This window comes from Argentina silus (assembly GCF_951799395.1).
Source record: "Argentina silus genome assembly, chromosome: 15".
NCBI lineage: Eukaryota > Metazoa > Chordata > Actinopteri > Argentiniformes > Argentinidae > Argentina > Argentina silus.
Genome location: NC_139669.1, coordinates 13,961,310 through 13,981,517, shown reverse-complemented (window position 1 = coordinate 13,981,517; position 20,208 = coordinate 13,961,310). Strand labels below are relative to the sequence as shown.

Below are 20,208 nucleotides of genomic sequence, written 5' to 3'. Positions count from 1 at the left end.
GTGCTGTGTGGTCGAGAATAGTTTCATACCAAACCTGAGTCAAATACTTATAGGTCAAAAATACCCGAAACTTGGAGCTGCGCTTGATTTAGTTTGGCTGGGTCGATGACCCAATGGACAAGTCCCAAACATGCAAACTCAAAGCTAAGTCAAGCACACTTCAGATACTTTCAAGTATCTGGTATACTGTATTTGACTGAGGTCTGTTTCGTACGAGTGGACTCATAGCAGCCTATACCATACCTTATGAAGCTGAATACTGCAGGATGAGATGTGTGATACTGGATTTATTGTTCTGATGCGATGACAATACAAGCATGACTAGAAGCCAGCGTAGGATAGAGATGTGTTGGAAGTTTGTTGGAAGTGACTTTGACTCAATTTATGGTGATTTTTGCAGCTTGCTCTGGCGCTAGAAGCTTGAACTGCGCCAACATCTGGTAGTGATCTTAGCCTGAGATGAATAAGGAGACAGATACTGTATCTACTGTATTTGTCTAGTGCTAAGCTAGAAAGTTCAAGTTTTTTTGTCATTTATGTTATAAAAGAAAATGCATACATCAGAATTGTTCATAAAGCCTGTCATACAGTACATACATTACAATACATACAATATGTTTTTGTTCTCTTGCTATTGTAGTAATTGAAGGTATTCTACCACATGGGGAAAGGTTGTTTGCCTTGCTGCTCAAGGGGATGGTCTATGGGTGGAGGCTACTTCGGAAGTGATAACCTTTACCCGTGACACACTGTTTTTCTTTTCAGAGGTTCACCAGGGTAAGCTTCCTGAGTGTTGGTCAGAGCCGACAGACAGGGACGAACATACCCCTTCAAGGCCCACATTAGTCATTGTGATGTTTTTTAGCTGATATATGACATCCTGGTGCTGAACAATGTTATTGCTCAAATATAACCTTCCAAAACCCCTTCACCGGCTTTTTTGCGACTGAGTCAAATAACCTTTCAACACATTTTATTGAGAATTGCTTCGAGCTATATCTTGAGTAACTTTACAAAATAGCTCCGTGAATGTCTAACATCACCACCCGCTGCATCCATTCTTTTAAAAAAAAAAAATTCAAGAAAAGCCAGGAAGCAAAACTGGCTTGCATGGCTCTTTCAATTCACAAGTTGTTTGTGCTCAAGGAACACATTTTGAGTTCCATACTTGGGTGCTCCTGATTGATCTAGTATTACTATTATTTTACCCATTACAGTAACACTTTACATTAAGGTGCCCATTCTAAATTATTTATAACTACTTTACAAATGAATGATCATTTGTTATAAGTCATTTACAAACAGTTACTGTACTTTTTAATGATAAGTCTGTCTGTGCCACTGGCCATGTGTTCCTGTTGAGCCAGAATGAGACTGCTTTCCGACTGACAGACTGGCAAGGCTGGCGTAATCGCTGTTTACACTGGCGATAGAGGGGGTCAAGGGTCAATGTCACTCTCTCTCTGCCCTCTATATGTCTGTCTTCATTCATCCGTGCTGTGGACAACAGTGATAGACACTTTAACTGCCCCACTGGTATGCATTGTTTGTGAGAGTATTACCGAAAGTAGGCTACTGAAATATGTGATGCAGTTATAGGTCCATGCACTCACAGGATATACATTGAAGTCAATTACACACTATTTGTTAGGTTACATGTGCTGCGTGCATTTTTTAATATCTTTTGAGATGTAGCTGTTACTGCAAATCGTAGACAACTTTCAGGGACATGTAGTGCATGGTCACATGGATCTTACTCATTGTAATTTTCAGCCTATTCCTGTCTGTACAGGCAGAATGTATCCATGTTTCACAGTGCGCAGACCTTGTGTCTGTACTGAAACAACACACAGGGAGAAAGACATGTTAGTTTGAGCTCAAAGGTAAATGAAGTGGAAGCAAACTCGGGGGCCGGCCTGTTCTCCTTAATCTCCTCGCTCTCCGCACCATGACGCAAGTGTCAGATTCCACAGCTGTCTCGGAGCAGAACTTAAGAAAACAGATCATATTACCAGCTATATGGTGACCTTCAGGGGTGCTCTCCTGCTCTCTCCATGATATCCCATTAGATGGCGAATAAATTGAAAAGAAGCTTGGAGGCACTGACTCAGGTTTCTGCAGTTTAATTGAGAAATCTGGAGTCTCATCAGAGAGTAGACAGAGGCCCGAGAGTAGCGCCTCAAACAGTACAGCCACCCCTGGCCTCGCTCTCGTTCTCGCCGTCTCTCACAGCTGAGGGCTGAGGGTTGTGGACTTTACATTTCCACGGTCTGCACTCAGATCCTGTGGTCAAGTTACAAACGGCTTTTACTGTAATTTTGCAAAAATGCATGGATAATTTTGGTCCATTTTTGTGTTTTTCTTATTTGATTTGGAAGGGAAAATATTTATTTTGACTGAATATTTGATGATTTGAGTTGAGACATATGTTAACAAGAAACCTGCATGATAGCGCTGCCTTCATAGTAGTCTTTGTTTTTGGAACGCGTCCAGTATTGAACTAGCCCAGCCCCCTACCATAACCAGAGGTGGGACAGGACAGCAAATGACTGGCGGACTTATAGAGAGGTTTTGGGGGGTAAGACAGCTTGGCTTTGGGATAGTTGGAGCTAGAAAGCGTCTCTCTGATGTTGAATGTTGACTCCCAACCCTCCTGCCTGTCTCCCCTTCATTCGGTAAGCAGGGCCTTTGTGGCGTGTGGCGGCATGGGTAAATTAGTCTTCACTTGTGCTTCACTGATCTCCAGTGGCCATGTGTCCACCAGCCTGGGGGGTGGGTCAGGCTCTGAGTGGCAGGCAGCGAGGGAGCACCAAGTGGAACGAGGGAATCAGAGAATCTGAGCTGCAGGAATCCTAGTGGAAAGAGCCCTCTGCTCTTCTTTGTGTTAGAACTCACTGACCCATTTGTGTTGGGTGTTTTGTACTGTGCCAGAAAGTGCTTTTCAGCCCTTCAGTTGTTTTTTAAGAACTTGCAATATTGCTGAACTACCATTATACCTGTACACAAGGAATGGTAAACATTTTAATGTAAATGAATAATGGTATCTTCTACCATGTGTTGATGGAGTATTTTTTTGTGCAAGGTACGCATAGTGCACAGATAATGCTGGTTGATTGATGACCACTAGAACATGGTAATGTTGTCTATGTTGAGCAGTTCTGGCTGGTTGTGGCCAACTGAACCTCTACTATCCCCAACAACACTGATAACTATTGCTGGTTACCCATCATGTTGTTGGAGACACAGACTCTTCCGGAAACAGTGCTGAGGAAAAGGAAGATGCCATTTTAAAAGGACAGTCAGAAATGTAAACATGGCAGTTCAGAGGGGTTGCCATGCCACAGGTGGGAGTGGGAGGGTTCGGATTTCAAAGCTATTTGCAGGCAGTTATTCAAAGGGCCGGAAAGGAAAACACAAACAGACCGGTGAGTGAGGCAGCGAGACAGGGACAGAGCCCCCCCCCAACCAAACCCCTAACCCCCCAACACGGGGCCCTGACCTCCATTTCACGCCTGCCTGTTCCTGTGGGTTTTAGAGAGGGGTGTGAGGCAAAAGACCCCACATCATCCTTCTGCAACGTTTCGCCAACCAAGAGTAACGGAAACCAGATCAAGCAAATGCCGAAACAGCAAAATGCGAGAAAAACGAGAAGAAATTAGTCACGGTCTATTTGACTGGACTGAGCAGACTGCTAGACGTTGATACAAATGAAAATCTGGAGCTCAAGAAATCGCTGTTCTCTGAAGGCTTTGAAATGCCTAATTCTTTTACATGTGAATGCTCCTCAAAAACGTAGATGCAATGCATTGCTCTGGGTTGTGTTGGCTGTCCCAGGGAGTGGGGCTTTCCCCGGTTGTTTAGTAGGCTTATTAATTTGTAACGCGTAATTGTCCCATCATCCCCTGAAGTGGCCAGTCGTTTGTCTCCCCCCAGGGGGGTGCTCTAGCAGCTCCAGTGGGGAGCTTAACTGTAACATGCAGTTTTGGGACCCCAAACCTTTCATTTGGGGCCGGCCACAGATCCGCTCTCCTTAAGCCGATTAGCTGTCATTCTGCTTTAATGGATTCCTCAGACCAGGGCCCTCTCAACCTCAGCGCTCAAAGGGAAGAAAGGCTTCTCCGTCGGAGCGCTACATGCTTCAGCTGCAGTTGGACGTCTCCTTTCTCTCAGGAGTTGAATTGGTTTCGGCCTTTTGTTTTTCTTTTTCCCTTCTTCTGTTTGCCTTCATGCTCTGTTTGAGTCTGGGGGCGGCTGTTGTATGTGTTAAAATGGGCCAGGGTAAGTCAAGCTCACTCAAACCCTACTTAATGGATCTTAAGTATCCACAATGTGGGGCTGAAATGCTTTGTGAAAGCATTAATTTGTCATGCTGTTAGCATGCTAGGTCTTTTTTATATGTTCTCAGTAACCTCTCACCAAATGTTGTAGGAGGGTAGGTGTGTGTGTGGGGGGGAGCTTGCTGGGAACATTGAGGGAACGAGAGGGGGGAAATTGTCTATCTGTCCTGTCGGCCACCTCCACCGTGGGCCTTCCTTGCCAACGCGATGGCACTGTGAGAATCGTACGCCAACAAAAGCCCATCAACATCTAAGCATTAGCCGCCATTGACATCTAAGCAGGGGCAGCGAGAGCCCTCCAACGCATACCTTACATTGATGAAAACGAGTTCCCTCCATTCTCACGGGGGTACCGCACTCAAACTTTAACCATCCCCTCCAGCACTTCAGGACAGAGAGAGGAGAAGAGCCGAGAGGTGCAGCGAGGAGGTGGTTCTGAGGCTCTGAATAGGACTGGGGGCATTTGTCTGTGATCAGAGCGGTAAGCAGGGCGACATTTCTGTGCTGAAAGGAAAGCTTACAGCTCATTATGTGGCGCTGAGGATTAAGATTGTCCAGCATTGTTCCCCTGAGGAGGTAGCTGGGCTTGGCCCACCGAGGGAGGGGCCTCTCCTCTCTTTGAGCCCAGCAGCCGAACACCTACTCCGAGTTTCCCCCCCACTTTTCTAAAAGCCCATAATAGCCTCGCTGTGGTGGTTAAGGTTGTATGGTGGAGGAATCTTTTCTCATTAGAATTTTTTTTTTTTTGTCCTGTGCTTGTCGTCCTTTGTGATTATAGCGGGTGATTATGAGCCCCAACCTCTGCAGTGGTCCAAACTGAAAAGAAGAGAAACAAGTGGAGTGTGGACAGGTCAGAATAGGCATGCCAATTAGTATGTTTGAAGAGACAGACAGAGAGAGAGAGAGAGAGAGAGAGAGAGAGAGAGCGGTGCTCACGAAAGGTTTCTTTTGAAGTTTTGCAGAAGTTTTGTCCGCTTGCTTCGTTCTTCCATCAAAGCACAACACCAATTCTGCATAATGTTCCTTTTTCGGACTCTTCTGTTCGTGTAATGTTTGTCCCCCCCAAGAAATGCCCAAGGACCACTGGAGCCACTTTGATCAGTAATGAGGACATGACAATGCATTGTCTGAATTTCCTTTAGTCTCCATTTGTCCGTGCACAGATTCCCCATCAGATTCCCCATCCCCATCGGCTAAACAATGGTCTTTTGATTCTGTCTCCTTTATTTAGAAGGGGGGTATATAAGCAGCAAATTTCACGTTCCATTAGATGTCTAAACCAAGACATTTACATAGAAACTAAAAACTTTCAGTTTCAGTTTATCACATTCCACTATAAATTCAGAGATTACTTTTATTTCTTAACATTTTTGTACAAAGCTCTCCCTTTTTTTAAGTTGCCATGCCGTATCTGAGTGTGAGTGAGTAGGCCTATAGCTGTGTGATTACCCCCTTTAGCTGTTACACAAACATCGAAATCATTCCAGGGCGCCTCTGCTATCGGAAGTCAGTTTGATCAGCAGGACATTGTGTTGAAAGTGATAGCTTGAGTCAACGGGAACGAAGCCTTGTTTTTCACATTCCTCTGCCCTGACTACATTCAACATTTTATGCTCATTCAGTGTCTGCGTGTGTTATTCACTCAAATCGTTTAGAATTAATCTCAACAAAAGACATTTGAATTATCCTGAATTATCAAGGTGCATCTTCGTGGCGAAGACATTTTCCGTGAGTGAGAATTCCACTTTTGATGTGGTGTTAAACCTCCACTTAGATCTAAGTGAGCGTGACTTCTTGAGTATATACTGTTTTCGTTTGACAAGAGTAAGGTTGCTGTCACACGGGGAAAGAGAAGGAGTAAGACTTTGTAAACATGGAAATCATGCAGAAACCACAAAGTAGAATTCACTCGACTCAGCCCCCCTCTCCTCCTCCACTGTCTAACTCTGGAGTTATATTGTGAGTAATTCAGAATGGGCGTAGGATTGTGAAATATGATGGGTTAGTCTATGGGTTAGTCTATAAATACTCGTTCATCTAAGGGACGCGGTCAGCAATAACGTCTACACAGTAAAGGAAGACAGATATTTTAGCCTAATGGCTTATACTCTTTGGGTGAGTGTTGACTTTGAAGTGCAGGTTGCATAAATCAGTTTCGCATTCCATAAAAGATTGTAAGATATGTACAGTATGTCCAACTACTGGATTTGCAGTTTTGTAGGCCTTTGTTTGCATTGTGCTTTTCTTGCTTGACATACAGTGGGCGTCAGTGGAGGCTGGTGGAGGTAAAAAATCGGAAGGGCTCATTGTAATGCATGGAATAGAATGAGGAATGGTATCAAACACTTGTGGACGGGTAGCCTCCACTGGTGTGCATATGTGTTTGTTTGTATCAATACTATTGTTCTAATGCAATTGAAATGACCGTTATTGCATTACCAGTTTAAGTATTCCCAATCTTATTGTAGATGTAAGGGGGATGTTACTATACAGTTTGTTCCCCCTTTCTCCGAATGGTCTCTCATTTCTCGGTAACAGGAACCCCAAACCTCATTCCTTGTACGGATCCTTGATATGTTCAAGTGATTTGGACTGAAGCTTAGAGAGAGAGAGGGAGAGAGGAAGAGAGAGAATAAGAGGAGAGAGAGAGAGTGAGTTCAAAGTGCAAGGGTGTCCGCCAGGAGTGTCGGTTTCAAAGGGAGCGCGGGGCGATCAATATGTGAGATATGTTAATTGGGTAAAGCCCCATCCTGGCCTTGATGTTTGCTAGAGTTACAGTGAAGCAGCTGTGAAGATGAGCGGGACGGGACAGTCGGAGAGAAGGAGAGACCGTCAGGGAGACACACTGAGCAGCACCTCTGAAGACAACTGGGAATCTCACGACACACACACAGCCACTCATACACATACTGTATGAGGAGGGTTGTTAGCAAGATCATCATCCTCTGCCTCCATCATAATCATCATCCTCATCATCACTTTTTCTCCAGAGGGACTTTGGGTCCTAGAAAAGTGCATTAAGTGGACACATGTTATTAGCTCAGAGAGAATGGTTGAGTGGCAGAGGCAGAGGCAGAGGCCACTGTTCTGGGAACAGTCCAAGAGACAGACACAGACCTGTGTGTGTGGATACAAAAGCACATCCTTGTCCCAGTGCGTGTTCACTGTCTTCTGTGAGTTGAACCAAAGGCTTGCCTGTTGAGTAGAGCTCTGTGGAATCCAGTAAGTCCCCTCCTTCAAAGTGGATCCATGTGAGTCCTTGGTGGATCAGTCCATCACCCTAATGCGGGGGGGGGTCAGGGGGTTCAGGGTTGCATGGTATCTCCTCCAGCCCATCCATACCCATTTTAGGCAAATCTTTGGATTTTTGACCCTGAGTAAATGAAGTGTGAACATGATATGAAGCAGCCCCCTGCACGCAGGCATGAGGAAAATGTGCTTTCCAAGTCAGGCAGAAACCAAGGTCTGAACAGTGAACTAAAACAGGCTTTTTTAGTGCGGATACACACAGAACACGATACTTAACTGCAGGTCTCAGAACATATAAAATGCATCGCACTTGACATTTATGACCAATTGGATGGAAGCACTTGTACTGCGAGATGTTATTTTAGCCAATGTTGACATTATATTTCGACTTGGTAATGTTCATGAGGATTTTTTTGTTTGTTTTTGGTGTTCATTTTTCTCCATTTTCATCTCAATAATCAAACCCACCATCCATTTGCAATGGTCCGTAAGAAAATAAATGTGCCTTGCAATGGCATGCCATTTAAAGATCCATTAGAGTAAGAGATCCAGGAATCAGCCGAGGCTGGTGGAGGACGGGCTCATTGAAATGCATGGATTGGAATGAGGAATGGTATCAAACACGCACATTTGATACCATTCCTCATTCCATTCCATGCATTACAATAAGCCCGTCCTCCGATTTCTACCTCCACCAGCCTCCCCTGCAGAAATGTAACAGTAACCCTGGAAAAGCACATCAGTGGTGAACAGGAATGGATTTGCAAAGCTCCATTTAATAAGTAGCACATTAATTATATATTGTGTATTTGGACAACATTGAACAAGAGAGAAGTGTTTTGTCTGCCAAAAGCTGCACTGACTGTACTGGTTCAAACAGCAGACATCCTCTTACTATAATTGCCAAAGGGCAGTGTAATACCTAATCAGACATCATCTCCCCCTAGTGGTCACCTGCTGCTCATCTCTTACACACACATGGTATGGAGCACCCCTCCGCAATCAGAACCTGTCAGAGACGGTTCGAGGCCAAAGGGGTTCTGACGGGCTATGTCACACCGACACTAACCAGTAGACCAGTTTTGCAACACCTTCTGGAAAAAAACACGTACCTTACTTCCCCTCACACTACACTATGTCATACAACAAAGGGATCTTTTTTCCCCCAAAAATGACACTCAAGGACAGTGCGGAGTGTGGTCACAGCATGTGTGTGTGTGTCTGCCTGTGTGTGTTGAACTCTGTGGCCCTCAATGGAAACGGAGGTGGAGCAGGTCCTCTTTCCCCTCACACAGGTGGCCACAATTAGACTACAGAGCCCGTTGATGGCAGAAGATCAAACACAGGGCCGACACGAGGAAGTACAGAGCTCTGCCTGGAGTTAGAAACACACGCGCACACGCACGCACGCACGCACGCACGCACGCACGCACACACACACACACACACACACACACACACACACACACACATACACATACACATACACATACACACACACACACACACACACACACACACACACACACATACACACACACACTATGCACAAAAGCTGTGTTTTCATTTTGTCTCAAAGAACTTGGTATAATCAGTGAAATTCTATAGCCTTCTCTGTTGCCTTGACTTTAAACATAAGAAGCTGAACCTGTGTTGTCTCAATCCTATAGACTCCTGAACTGCTCTGTTTGTTTCTGAACCTATAAAGTACATACACAGTTGGCCTTTGTAGGGGGGGCTGACTCGTTATAACAGCAGGCGTTTATCTTGTGGTGTTTTATCTGAGTAAGGGAAAATGACTTGCAGAGCAGTTTTGTGGTCCAGCTCCTAACTGAACCACAACTATGCGGCACTAGACTGGCTATCATCTTGGAGTACAGATGTTGATTCTTGATGAGTGTTTGATGCTGTTTCCACTACATGGGATGTATTAGATTAACAATCATCTGCTTCTGGAAATAGGTTTTATTTATTCCGGACAACAGGCTACTCGTGCTACAGCTGTCCATACAGTACGTTCAAACTTTGGGCCAGTTTTTCAGACACAGATTAATCCTAAATTCTAGGCTTTAAAAGTCAAATTTTCAATGGAGACTATACATTGAAGATGCTCTTCTAGGCGTGGGCCTAATCTGTCCAGGAAACTGGCCCTTACAGAGTGTCATTAGGCCGTTTGTCTTGAGCCCAGATTCATACTGTAGTGGAGACTCTCCATATTTTTGGGTCTAGAACTAGGCTTAATCTAGGTCTGGGTAACAGGGTCATAGTGATCACAACAGATAGCCTAGGGGCCAAGAGTCCAGTGCCCGAACCTCTGCTAGTTTTGGCCTAATTCTCCATCCAGCTGAGCTCTCTGTTGCTCTCGTCCCAGAATCCCCAGGGACAGGACGTCGTGTGGTCCGAGTTTCCCCCTTCTGCGCCGGTAATCCCTAAAAGAGAAGAGGAAATGCTTAATGCCGGGTCAGTCCTGCGCACCGCAAAATAAGGCCTCCCTAAATCTGCCCCACGCCTCCTCGCTAGGACTGATGCCAGAGAGCAAGGGAGTCTGGGTAATCACCCCATGCACATGGATTACCTTATGGAAGGAGCCAAAGCTGGAAGCAATTCACAGAATATTGAGGCATGTTCATATTTCGTAGATGGATCTTAGAAACTGTTACATGTAATTACATGTGTTAATAGTGTTAGTCATAAACCTAGCTGTCTTGGCGCAGTGTATGAGAATTTCAGTTTCAACGAAACTGCTATCAGGTGGAGAGAGTCATGAAAAGGAATGTTTTACAACATATCAGAAGAAGATGTTTAGGTTACCACGTCTCTTTCATCTTCAAGACACTCCAGAGAAAGTGAGGGAGAAAAGGATTTGTGAGAGGCTTGTGTAAACTGAGTCTTTAGGCAATAAAGCAGTACACAGTTCAGCCATTAAAACTCCCACACGAGAATCATATGTGAAACGTCAACATTCAAATAGCCTGGGATCAGTCCAACATTTAATGAACTTTGAAAAATGTTAGCGCCTCAAAGATGCATCTGTGCGATTTTTGGACTGTAAATATGCTCAACAGGTTGTTAATCTGTCCTCCTCTCCACGGTGTCCATTCCTTTGTGTGGCTGGGGTAGTGCTGGGGTTATGTAGTAACGTCTGAGCCCGGGCCATGGCTCGTAAATCTACCCAGTTTAGGCCGTGTAACAGCAGAAACTGTAATGGTTTCCATAAGCTACACGCTGCAGTAGTGTAAATCAGATCTTCGGACGGGACGTGGGGGGGAGCGGGGTGAAGGCTGTAGCTATGCAGCTCTAGCCTCTGTAGACTGTCAATCCTCACCAGTTCTGTCTTTGAATGTATGGAGCTAGAATAACAGTCACTATCCAGTTTCGCTCTCCTGTTTCGCTCTGAAGGACAAAAAGATGACAGAGTAATAAGTGTGGCTTCAGAAGAAATATTATTTGTTTGGATCTGAGGGGGGGACTAGGCGCCTGATAGTTTGATTGAATCACAGTGTTTTAAGTCGGGGTAATAATGCACTTAGAGTCCAACTATCTCTGTGTATATGGCTATTGAAGTGATTGTGGTGATTCTGGCCACTCGATATGGCCAACTTTGGATTGAGGGATCTTTATAGCCCTTCAGTGTTAGCCACATTTGAACTGTGAAGAGTTGGCCTGATGTCAACCATAGAAATACAATTCACCTCTAATGCTGTAGTCTCAACTTCCAGTGAGTAAAAGCGACCACTGACCCACCCTCTCACTACTAGACCTGTCCTGAGATCCAGTGTCTCAAAATTGAAATCATCGAAGGACACAACCCTTTTCGGAAAAACAGAGGCCCCGAACCGGAATCGAGGATTCATATTTCTGAAGCGGGCCCTTCTCGCGCTGCCGCTGGCTATGCAGACATGAAAGTAAATACACGCAGGGGGTTAGACAAACAGGCCTGTCTCACAGCGCCTAGTCAGTAAATGTGTGAAATGTAGCACGCTGTTGTGCCATTTTCCCCCTGAAGAAAGGGGGGGGGGGAAGGAGTTTGTTTTATTGAGAAACTTGACAACCCTCATACTGCACGTCTTTGTTTGACTTTCCATAAATCAGGCAGAGTTTTTGATGGGCAGGGAGGAGAGGAGGAGGAGAGGAGGAGGAGGATGAAGGGAGTTGATTTTGTGCAGGCATGAAGTGATGTTTGGATGTATATCAGAAAACTAATGCTGTTTCATGGAGGCTATATTACTGTATGTTTTCCTAGGCAAGAAATTTGGCACTCAATTAGAGGTAGGGATCTGATCAAAAGAGGGGGCATATTGTTATTGAGTACAGCTGAACTTTATGGAAATGGTTTTCAACATGTTCGTGTGTTCACATTTAAGCACACAGTCTAAGAGCCCTTCTCATAATGACTTGAGTGTTTGAATGTGCATAGGTGTGTGTGTCTGTGTGTGTGTGTGTGTGTGTGTGTGTGTGTGTGTGTGTGTGTGTGTGTTGTCTCAGAGGGTCGAGAGCAAAGCAGAGAACACTGTTTACCATTTCCATTGTAACAGATGGATAGATAAAGCACTATTCTAGGATTGAATTGAAGCAAGTGTTGCTGTGAAGGCACTGGAGGTATGTGTACTGTGGTAGTGGGTGGATTAGAACCACCGGGTCACCGAAGTGATAATGAAGCCGTCAGATGCCCTACCATCAGTGAGACGCCCCCCACCATCGGCTGGAGGCTCAAGCCCCGGTACTGTAAGAGTGCTCAACTACGTACGCTCGGAGATCAAACCCTCCTGCCGCCAGCATCAAAGAGCTGCCAGCTCTAAACATGCCGGTCATGTGGTATAGGGAGGAGCGGCAGGGGAGAAGAACGTTGGTGTAACCAGAGTACAAGCACCTCAAGTTACCACTTATTCACATACTCTACACCAGCCAGCACTCTATAAAAAGAGCCCCCGCGATGCTGCATTTTCTTCTATTTGCATTTCAAAACACTCAGTCCAAAGGGGGGTTTTTTAAAGACGTTGGCGCAAAATCAAGGCGCGTGGTGCTGCTTGCAGGTGGTCCCAGACCCCCTCCGGGTTCTCCTCCTCACAAGCATCACCATCGGTTTTCAATTTAGATTTTCGGGCGCTGCCCAATACTAGTGCAGATGGCGATGAACAATAGATAAGTCAGTCAATTTTGTTTTGACAAGTATGCGTCGCTTTACCAAGTCAAACCTGATAGGATGTCTGAATCTGCGGCTGCCCCCCCCTTGATGAACAGCTCCTCAGAGAGTATGGACCCATCTTGAAGTGGTTTCCCTAGCGTGAAGTACGGCAGATGTGTTTGGCATTGCTCATCATTGTTAATCCATCAACCTCCTGGAGTGAAGAAGACGGTAGATCCAAGCGATGAGGAGACATATTGCAGATATATGATCTGGGTCTTCAGCTATAGGTCCCCATGTCACTGGACACTTTGCATTCTGGTGCTGTTCTGATGTAATTTAACTCTGGTGGCCTCAGCCATGTTAGGCTCGATCCTATTGGGTCACACAGCTTAAGCTGTAAATGAGGTTACATCAACTGAATCATTACATCATTGAGCACCTGTTTCTCCATGATGAATCCATCACAACATCCCTGCTGTTAGATACTCTGAATTCCTGTGTTTACAGTACTGTAATCCCAAACAACGTCAAGATGAAACATGTTTTCTTTGTGTGCTGACTTTTGTGTCTATGATGAATAAATGAACAACTAAGCATGAAAAATTGTTCTTCCTTCCTCCCCTTTCAGTTATTTATCCTGACATTGGTGCTCTTGTCTTTGTTTGTGTGTAGATGACTCTAGCTCTGGGAGGGACGGCACAGGGACGGGAGGAGATGCGGAGTACGCCACCGACGTGTCCGGAAAGCTGGGTAAGAACATTCTCTCTAACTGACCTTCAGCTCTGCTTTCATCTCCGCCTACTACAGTACCTCATTTAGATCACGGGTGTATTGTATACTGGCCCGGTCTCCAGGGAAGGGGGTCTAGTTCTGCAGAGGCCCGAGTGTATCTGCCCACACCTGGCATCACTCTACCCTGTGTGTGTGTGCGTGTGTGTGTGTGTGTGTGTGTGTGTGTGTGTGTGTGTGTGTGTGTGTGTGTGTGTGTGTGAGCGTATGCGTATGCGTATGTGCTGTTCCCCCCACCATCACCACCCCACACACACACACACACACCAGGGCGCTGTTTGCTTTGGTAATTGCCTCTGACAGGCCAGAGAGCACGGCTATTTGAGTGAAGTGTGATTGGGGAAACATTCCGTCCTCCCTCCCTCTTTCTCTCTCTCTCCTGTTGGTTGGCCCCTTGGACCCTGTATGGAGCTTCACCATCAGTGGCCGCAGAATGCTGCCATGTTGTGCCCTGATCAAAGGCAGGCTGCCATGAGTATTTTTGCACTGTGAAGTGTGGCGGTGAAGTGGTCCCACTGGGTAGCAGTAGCCCCCCCCCTCTCTCTATCTGCTCTTTCCACTCTGAGGCCCAACCTTATCAAAAGACTGGAGTTCACTATTGTATTTTCTTTTTGTATTGGCTGTCTCAACCGAGTTCAGATACAGCAAGTCAATGCTTGAGTAAAACTTGAGGGGGAAAGTGTTTGTTTTTTCAGCTCGCCCTTTCAGGGGGTTATGTTATCCTGAATACTGCTGCCACACAATGAATACTTTTGGATCTAAAAGCAAATCTTGTCACATTTTCTCCCTGTTTATTAATCCAGTGGTGTAAGAAAAATAACGTTGTCAAACAAACAGATTAGAGCGTAATTATGTCAATGTCCTGCAGTGTGATTCATTGCCATGTTTAATAGGTGTCTGATGTGGCCAGAGCACATCGCTTGTGAAATGAAACGTTCCTGTGAATTATCTCCCCCCACCCCCCCCCCCCCACCACCAACAACACGCTTTCTTTCTTTGATCGTAGTCCGACCGCGCTTCACGCAGCCCGCCAAGATGAGGAAGCGTGTGATCGCTCGGCCCGTGGGGAGCTCAGTGAGGCTCAAGTGCACGGCGAGCGGGAACCCCCGTCCAGACATCGTGTGGCTGAAGGACAGCAAGCCACTGACCCCGGAGGAGGTGGGCGAGGGCCGTAAGAAGAAATGGACCCTCAGTCTGAAGAGCCTGACCCCGGAACACAGCGGCAAGTACACCTGCCACGTGTCCAACCGTGCCGGGGAGATCAACGCCACCTACAAAGTGGAAGTCATCCGTGAGTTGGTTCATTTACTTACCAGTACTGTATGTAGACGTGGTCTTTTGGTTGATTCATCAGCGTTATCGGGTTCGGGGTCATGATGAATGTTGAGGTAGAGGTAAAGAAGAGGTTGGGTTAGAAGCGACAAGGTTGGTTTGGTTGGAGACATAAGAGCTTGTGAGTTTTGGAGTTGAGGTTAGGTTAGAAATGTGAGGTTGGTTAGATGAGAGATAGAATGATGTTGGGTTAGACATGTAAGCTTGGGTTTAGATTAGTAAGGTTGGCTTCGAGCTGTGAGGTTGGTTGGGTTGGAGACGCTCAGGCTGTGAGGTTGGTTTAGGAGCTGGCTAGCTTCTCTCCTGTGGGCCATCTGCTCCATATTAAATCCCAGCTGTGTGCTGACTTAAAAAACACATGTTACCACCAAGCCCAGAAGTGTAGGGGAGGAAGTGAATCAAACTTGTGCTTGCTCATGTCAAATGTGCCATTTTCCCCTCAACCCAGAACCGTCAGTCTATTTCACCTGTAGCATAGAGAAAGAGAGCCAGAAAAGCTCTGAACACAGCAATAATTTGCCCTTTTAGAGAGGACTAACTCCAAGCCCATCCTGACCGGCACTCATCCAGTCAACACAACGGTGGACTACGGCGGCACCACCTCCTTCCAGTGCAAGGTGCGCAGCGACGTCAAGCCCGTCATCCAGTGGCTGAAGAGGGTGGAACCTGGGGACGAGAACAAATACAACTCCACCATCGAGGTGGGCGACCATCGCTTTGTGGTGCTGCCTACGGGCGAGGTGTGGTCGCGGCCCGACGGCTCCTACCTCAACAAGCTGCTCATCACCCGCGCCAAGGAGGAGGACGCGGGCATGTACATCTGCCTGGGCGCTAACACCATGGGCTACAGCTTCCGCAGCGCCTACCTCACCGTGCTGCCAGGTGAGTTGGATTTGACACCCTCATTAACTCGCAACCATGTGACATACCATCACGGCCACCAACTCGATACACTCATATCACCAACCGTTCATATTGGGCTCAACAGCCTAATTAAAAAACGTTTCACTTTTTACTCCACTATTAATTTATGTTTTTTTAATACAGACACAATGACACATATTATCTGATGTGTTGCACCACAGTTTGTATGGCTTACACTAATATTCAATGGCTACCTCTGGAGTGGCTTTATCTATCTTTATTTGTATTTCAAAATACAACATTAAAACATTCTATGGGTAGAAAATTTAATTTAACATGCAAACAAGTACTCAAGATGAGAACCAATCGACTCCAGTAATCAGTGTTTGATACTTGGTCCCAACCTTTTTGCCCTGCCAGTCTCCTTCAATTTGTCCTGTGTAAATGATTTCTCCTGCGTAAGGAAAGATACGAAAGGGGGGATAGAACTCCATCTTCCTTTTTCGTTTTCCTTTTTAAAAACTGCATGGATGCATGTTGAATTTTGACAAAATTTGACAAATTTGCTGTTTTTCTCTAAAATTAAATGTGTTCCTGAGATGTCCCCTCCTCATACATTCCCCTACTGTGAGCTACTGTACATGGCAGTTGATAACTCCCCATAACTCCTTCTCTACCCCCCCAGACCCAAAGCCCATCCACCCTCCCGTCCCTACTGCAAGCATCCCCAGCTTGCCCTGGCCTGTGATCATAGGCATCCCTGCGGGCGCGGTCTTCATCCTGGGCACAGTCCTCCTCTGGTTCTGCCACACCAAACGCCACTTCTCTTCGGGAGCTGTGGTCATCACCCAATCCATCCCCGCCTCGCAGCGCCTGCCCCCCCGGGACCGTGGCTGCCCCCCAGCCTCGCCCAGTGGAGACAAAGACTGCCTGGGCGTGTCCCTCACCTACGAGGACTATATTGCACAGCAGCAGCAGCAGCAGCAGCAGCAGCTCCTGCTGGCCCAGGGAGGCTCTGGCCACATCCCCAAAGTCTACCCAAAGATCTACACGGACATCCACACACACACCCACTCACACGTGGACGGCAAAGTGCACCAACACCAGCACATCCACTACCAGTGTTAGCTAGCCACTTTCCCTGTTAGGGGACACTCAGACGTACCATAGCCCCATTTCTGCAGCGTTGGGGCGGCTCCCGGCACCTCCTCCTGCCCCCAGCCTATAGCCCAACACAACAGACTGTGCCGGATTGCTTTAACACAATCCCTCTCTCTAATACATATACTGTACGAAGCCAGGAAGAAGGTGCTATCTTCCTCCATGACCTACAGAACAGGGTGCACGGGAACGCCATTCAGGAATCCATATGAACTCATGTGAGGCAACACAGAGCAATATTTCATAACACACATTTCATATCAAACCCAACAGCAGAGAAATAGCATCCTATGTTCCTCTAGCCTTGCGCCGGGGGCAACCTACACACATGCACATTGGCTGGAGTGAGTGAATGTATACAGTTAGCTCTGTCTCATTAACAGTCATTACTTCCTGGATAATGGCGGCATTTCCTGTAACCACACCATCTTGTCTCTGGCCTGTCTTTAATGTTCAGTGACTGTGGAAACGGGCCAAGAGGATAATGTACTGTACATTAGCTCCACATTTCTGTCAGGTGCACAACCTCAGCGAGCAACAAAAGGATCACAGTGCCGTGTAAACTGCTTGCAGATTTTATGAATAGAAGTTGCATTGAATGAGAATACTGAACATACTGTACGCTACAGAGGCTGGTCAACCAACAAAGACACAATGGGAATCTGAGTAAACAAAGATTGCATGTATTCTGTTTCTCAGAAAGGTTTTGTTAAAGGATAAGGACCTGAAAAGGCATTGTGTCTACAGTCTGTTGTATTTGTATGTGAAGGAATGTATTGGAAAATTACTTCTCAGTTCTCGGAAATCGTATGAAATCCTGTAATGGAGGGGTCTGAACTGAAGGCCCAATGTGTGTCACTATATTATAACAAAGAACTTAGATACTGAAAGATGCTGGTATTAATAACTGTAAAGAATACATTATTATTATTATTATTATTATTATTATTATTATTATTATAATGTTGGGACTTTCAGTGCACTGGCATGGGGGTCAAGGTCCTGTCTCCCCCTGTGAGTGGTACGTTTTGGCTGACCCGGACCTCACGGGTACCCATAATCACAAAAGGACTTATTTCAACTCTTAAATTCTCAGGTGGCCCTCTTCCTTTTTGTCTCTTGTTCTTTGCATTTTGGATTTGCGTGTATTAACTCTGACCACTATATGAAACTGTGTAATTTGCCTTTGACTGCTTGTGTAATGGCACCCTTTTAAGCTTTAGGGAGGTGGGATGAAAAGCTTGCCAAAAACCAAAATACAGTATGTCACCTTGCTGCATTGTCTGTGAAAAGTGTTCTCAAGACACATTTTTCACTTCTGTATTCTGTGTTTCTAAACCCCAGTATTTGTTATGTGTCAAAGCTAAATGGACTGCCAGATTTACGTATCCATGCACTTATCCCAAGTTTGTTGATCAAAGTAGTGTTGAATTCAAGCGTTCTTATTGGGGGATTTTTGGACCATAGTATATCCCATGTCAAACTGACCTAAAATGTAAATCCTAAGTAATCGTCTAGACTCTAAAAGACAATATGTGTGTTTAATTTATTTTCTTAATCAATAATTTGTTTTCCATACAATTGGGCATTAGGTAATTGTTTGATCCAAAAGAAAATAGCAATTCATCAGTTGATGACATTTTGTCTTATAGTTGCAGTGTAAGCTATGTAGCAAATACGTATCAAATGTACAATATGTATACCGTATGTGCTGTTAAAGTATACAAAATGTTATTGGAAATCTTTGTATTGACAATCTTGTACAGTCTATCATCTTTTAAGTTGAAAATTATTTTTGTCACATGGAAGCAAGTTTTTGTCTCATGGAAAAACATTTTAATCATTTTATCAATGCCATTAAAATGATAGTAACTCTTAACTGCTCCTTGTGCTTGATATTTAGTAAGGCAGTTGATAGTGCTGTACTTTTATAAAAGGGACTTTTATTGCAAGACTTTTATTGCAAGATTTTTATTGTAAGACTTTCTCAATGAGAGCAGAAATAACATGTCAGCTAGCTGCAACAAATAGCCAGGAGGGACAGACAGACAGACAGACAGACCGACAGCCAGACAGCCAGACAGCCAGACAGCCAGACAGGCTTAGCAGCCATGATGGGAAAAACCCATATTAAGAGATTAGCAACAAAACAAGAAGCCAGGGAAACCAACTTGACATATAGGAAAAAAACTAAAACATTTGCATGTGCTATTTGAAATGCATATTCTGCTTGCTGTTGCAGAGGATAGGGGTTGTCAGAGTAACAGCTAATCTGACTGTCAGCGTTTGTGTAATAGTTGATAGATGAACACCTCTTGCGTGCGGACTCAGGGGTTTGAAAGTCTCTCAGCGGTGTGATTCAAGCAGATTACTCCAACCTGTGCTGTTGACAGACATTGGTGTTGAGCTCATAGCTGTTGATGGTGCGGATGAGAAGGACTGGGTGAGGCGGTGGTGACTTTATGAGAATTGTCTGGTCTGAGTTGTCAGTGTTGTAGGCCTACTCAACCTTCTTTTAAAGTAATGAAAGATGATTTTTTTTTTGGTAGGGGTGGGGGTGTGATCTTTATGATCAACATCTATTTCCTACTGTATGCATTTGACATAGCAGTGAATGGAAAGCTTTAAGTCTCGGTCATGGAGGACATGCTATACGTGTAAAGCTTAAGGTTGAGAGTGTGTGAACCCATTAACCCATTTAAAGAGTGTGTGAACCCATTTACCAGATTCCAAGGCAGTTGTGCAAATACCAATTGTGTAGCGATGATGGAAAAGTGTCCAGCGATCTTTAGACTGTTGGTGCATGAAAAGAACCATCAGGTGAATGCAGTCGGCGTCCATGAAGGAGACACACCTGTGGATACCTGGCAGTAGCATAGAACATCCCCCTTCTGTTTGCATACCTCTGTCTTTTCACATCCACATTGAGAGTGTTCTAGGGCTGCGCGACAACAAAGCTGCCATTTAAAACCACGAAAATAAAAGCGCACAAAAAAAAAGAGGCAGCGGTTTTCCACCAAATGTTTACCTTCGCCCGTGAAAAGAGGGGATGCGGAGTGAGAAAAGAAATCTGCGTGATGGGAACCGAGCCAAGGCCTTTAAAGTCTGCCACGGAGCCGTGACAAAAGTGGCCTAATCTCGGTGTTGTCTTTCGGCCCTTTCTTTACACATCCTGCCAAGCTGCCTGACAGGAAAGGAATCTTTCCACAGCCCTGCTGACATCACTCAAGCATGGGATGGAAGTCAGGCCCTTCAAAGGGCCCTTCACATGCGGGACATCTGTGTGAGTGTGTGAGTAACAGAACATGAGTGGGCCCGCCTCCCAACCCTTACCTGCCTGTGCCTCTT

General features: G+C 45.4%; 1 protein-coding gene across 1 annotated transcript in view; it reads left to right on the top strand.

Moving 5' to 3' along the window:
• fgfrl1a (fibroblast growth factor receptor like 1a) overlaps positions 1–18,739 on the top strand; it is a 40,705-nt gene extending 21,966 nt beyond the window's left edge. Inside the window, exons 4-7 of the mRNA XM_083686593.1 lie at positions 13,387–13,464; positions 14,510–14,794; positions 15,364–15,717; positions 16,385–18,739. Of these exons, the coding sequence (XP_083542719.1) occupies positions 13,387–13,464; positions 14,510–14,794; positions 15,364–15,717; positions 16,385–16,827 (1,160 nt within the window). The 3' untranslated portion in view covers positions 16,828–18,739. The remainder of the gene's footprint in view (positions 1–13,386; positions 13,465–14,509; positions 14,795–15,363; positions 15,718–16,384) is intronic.
• The last annotated feature ends 1,469 nt before the right edge of the window (positions 18,740–20,208 follow it).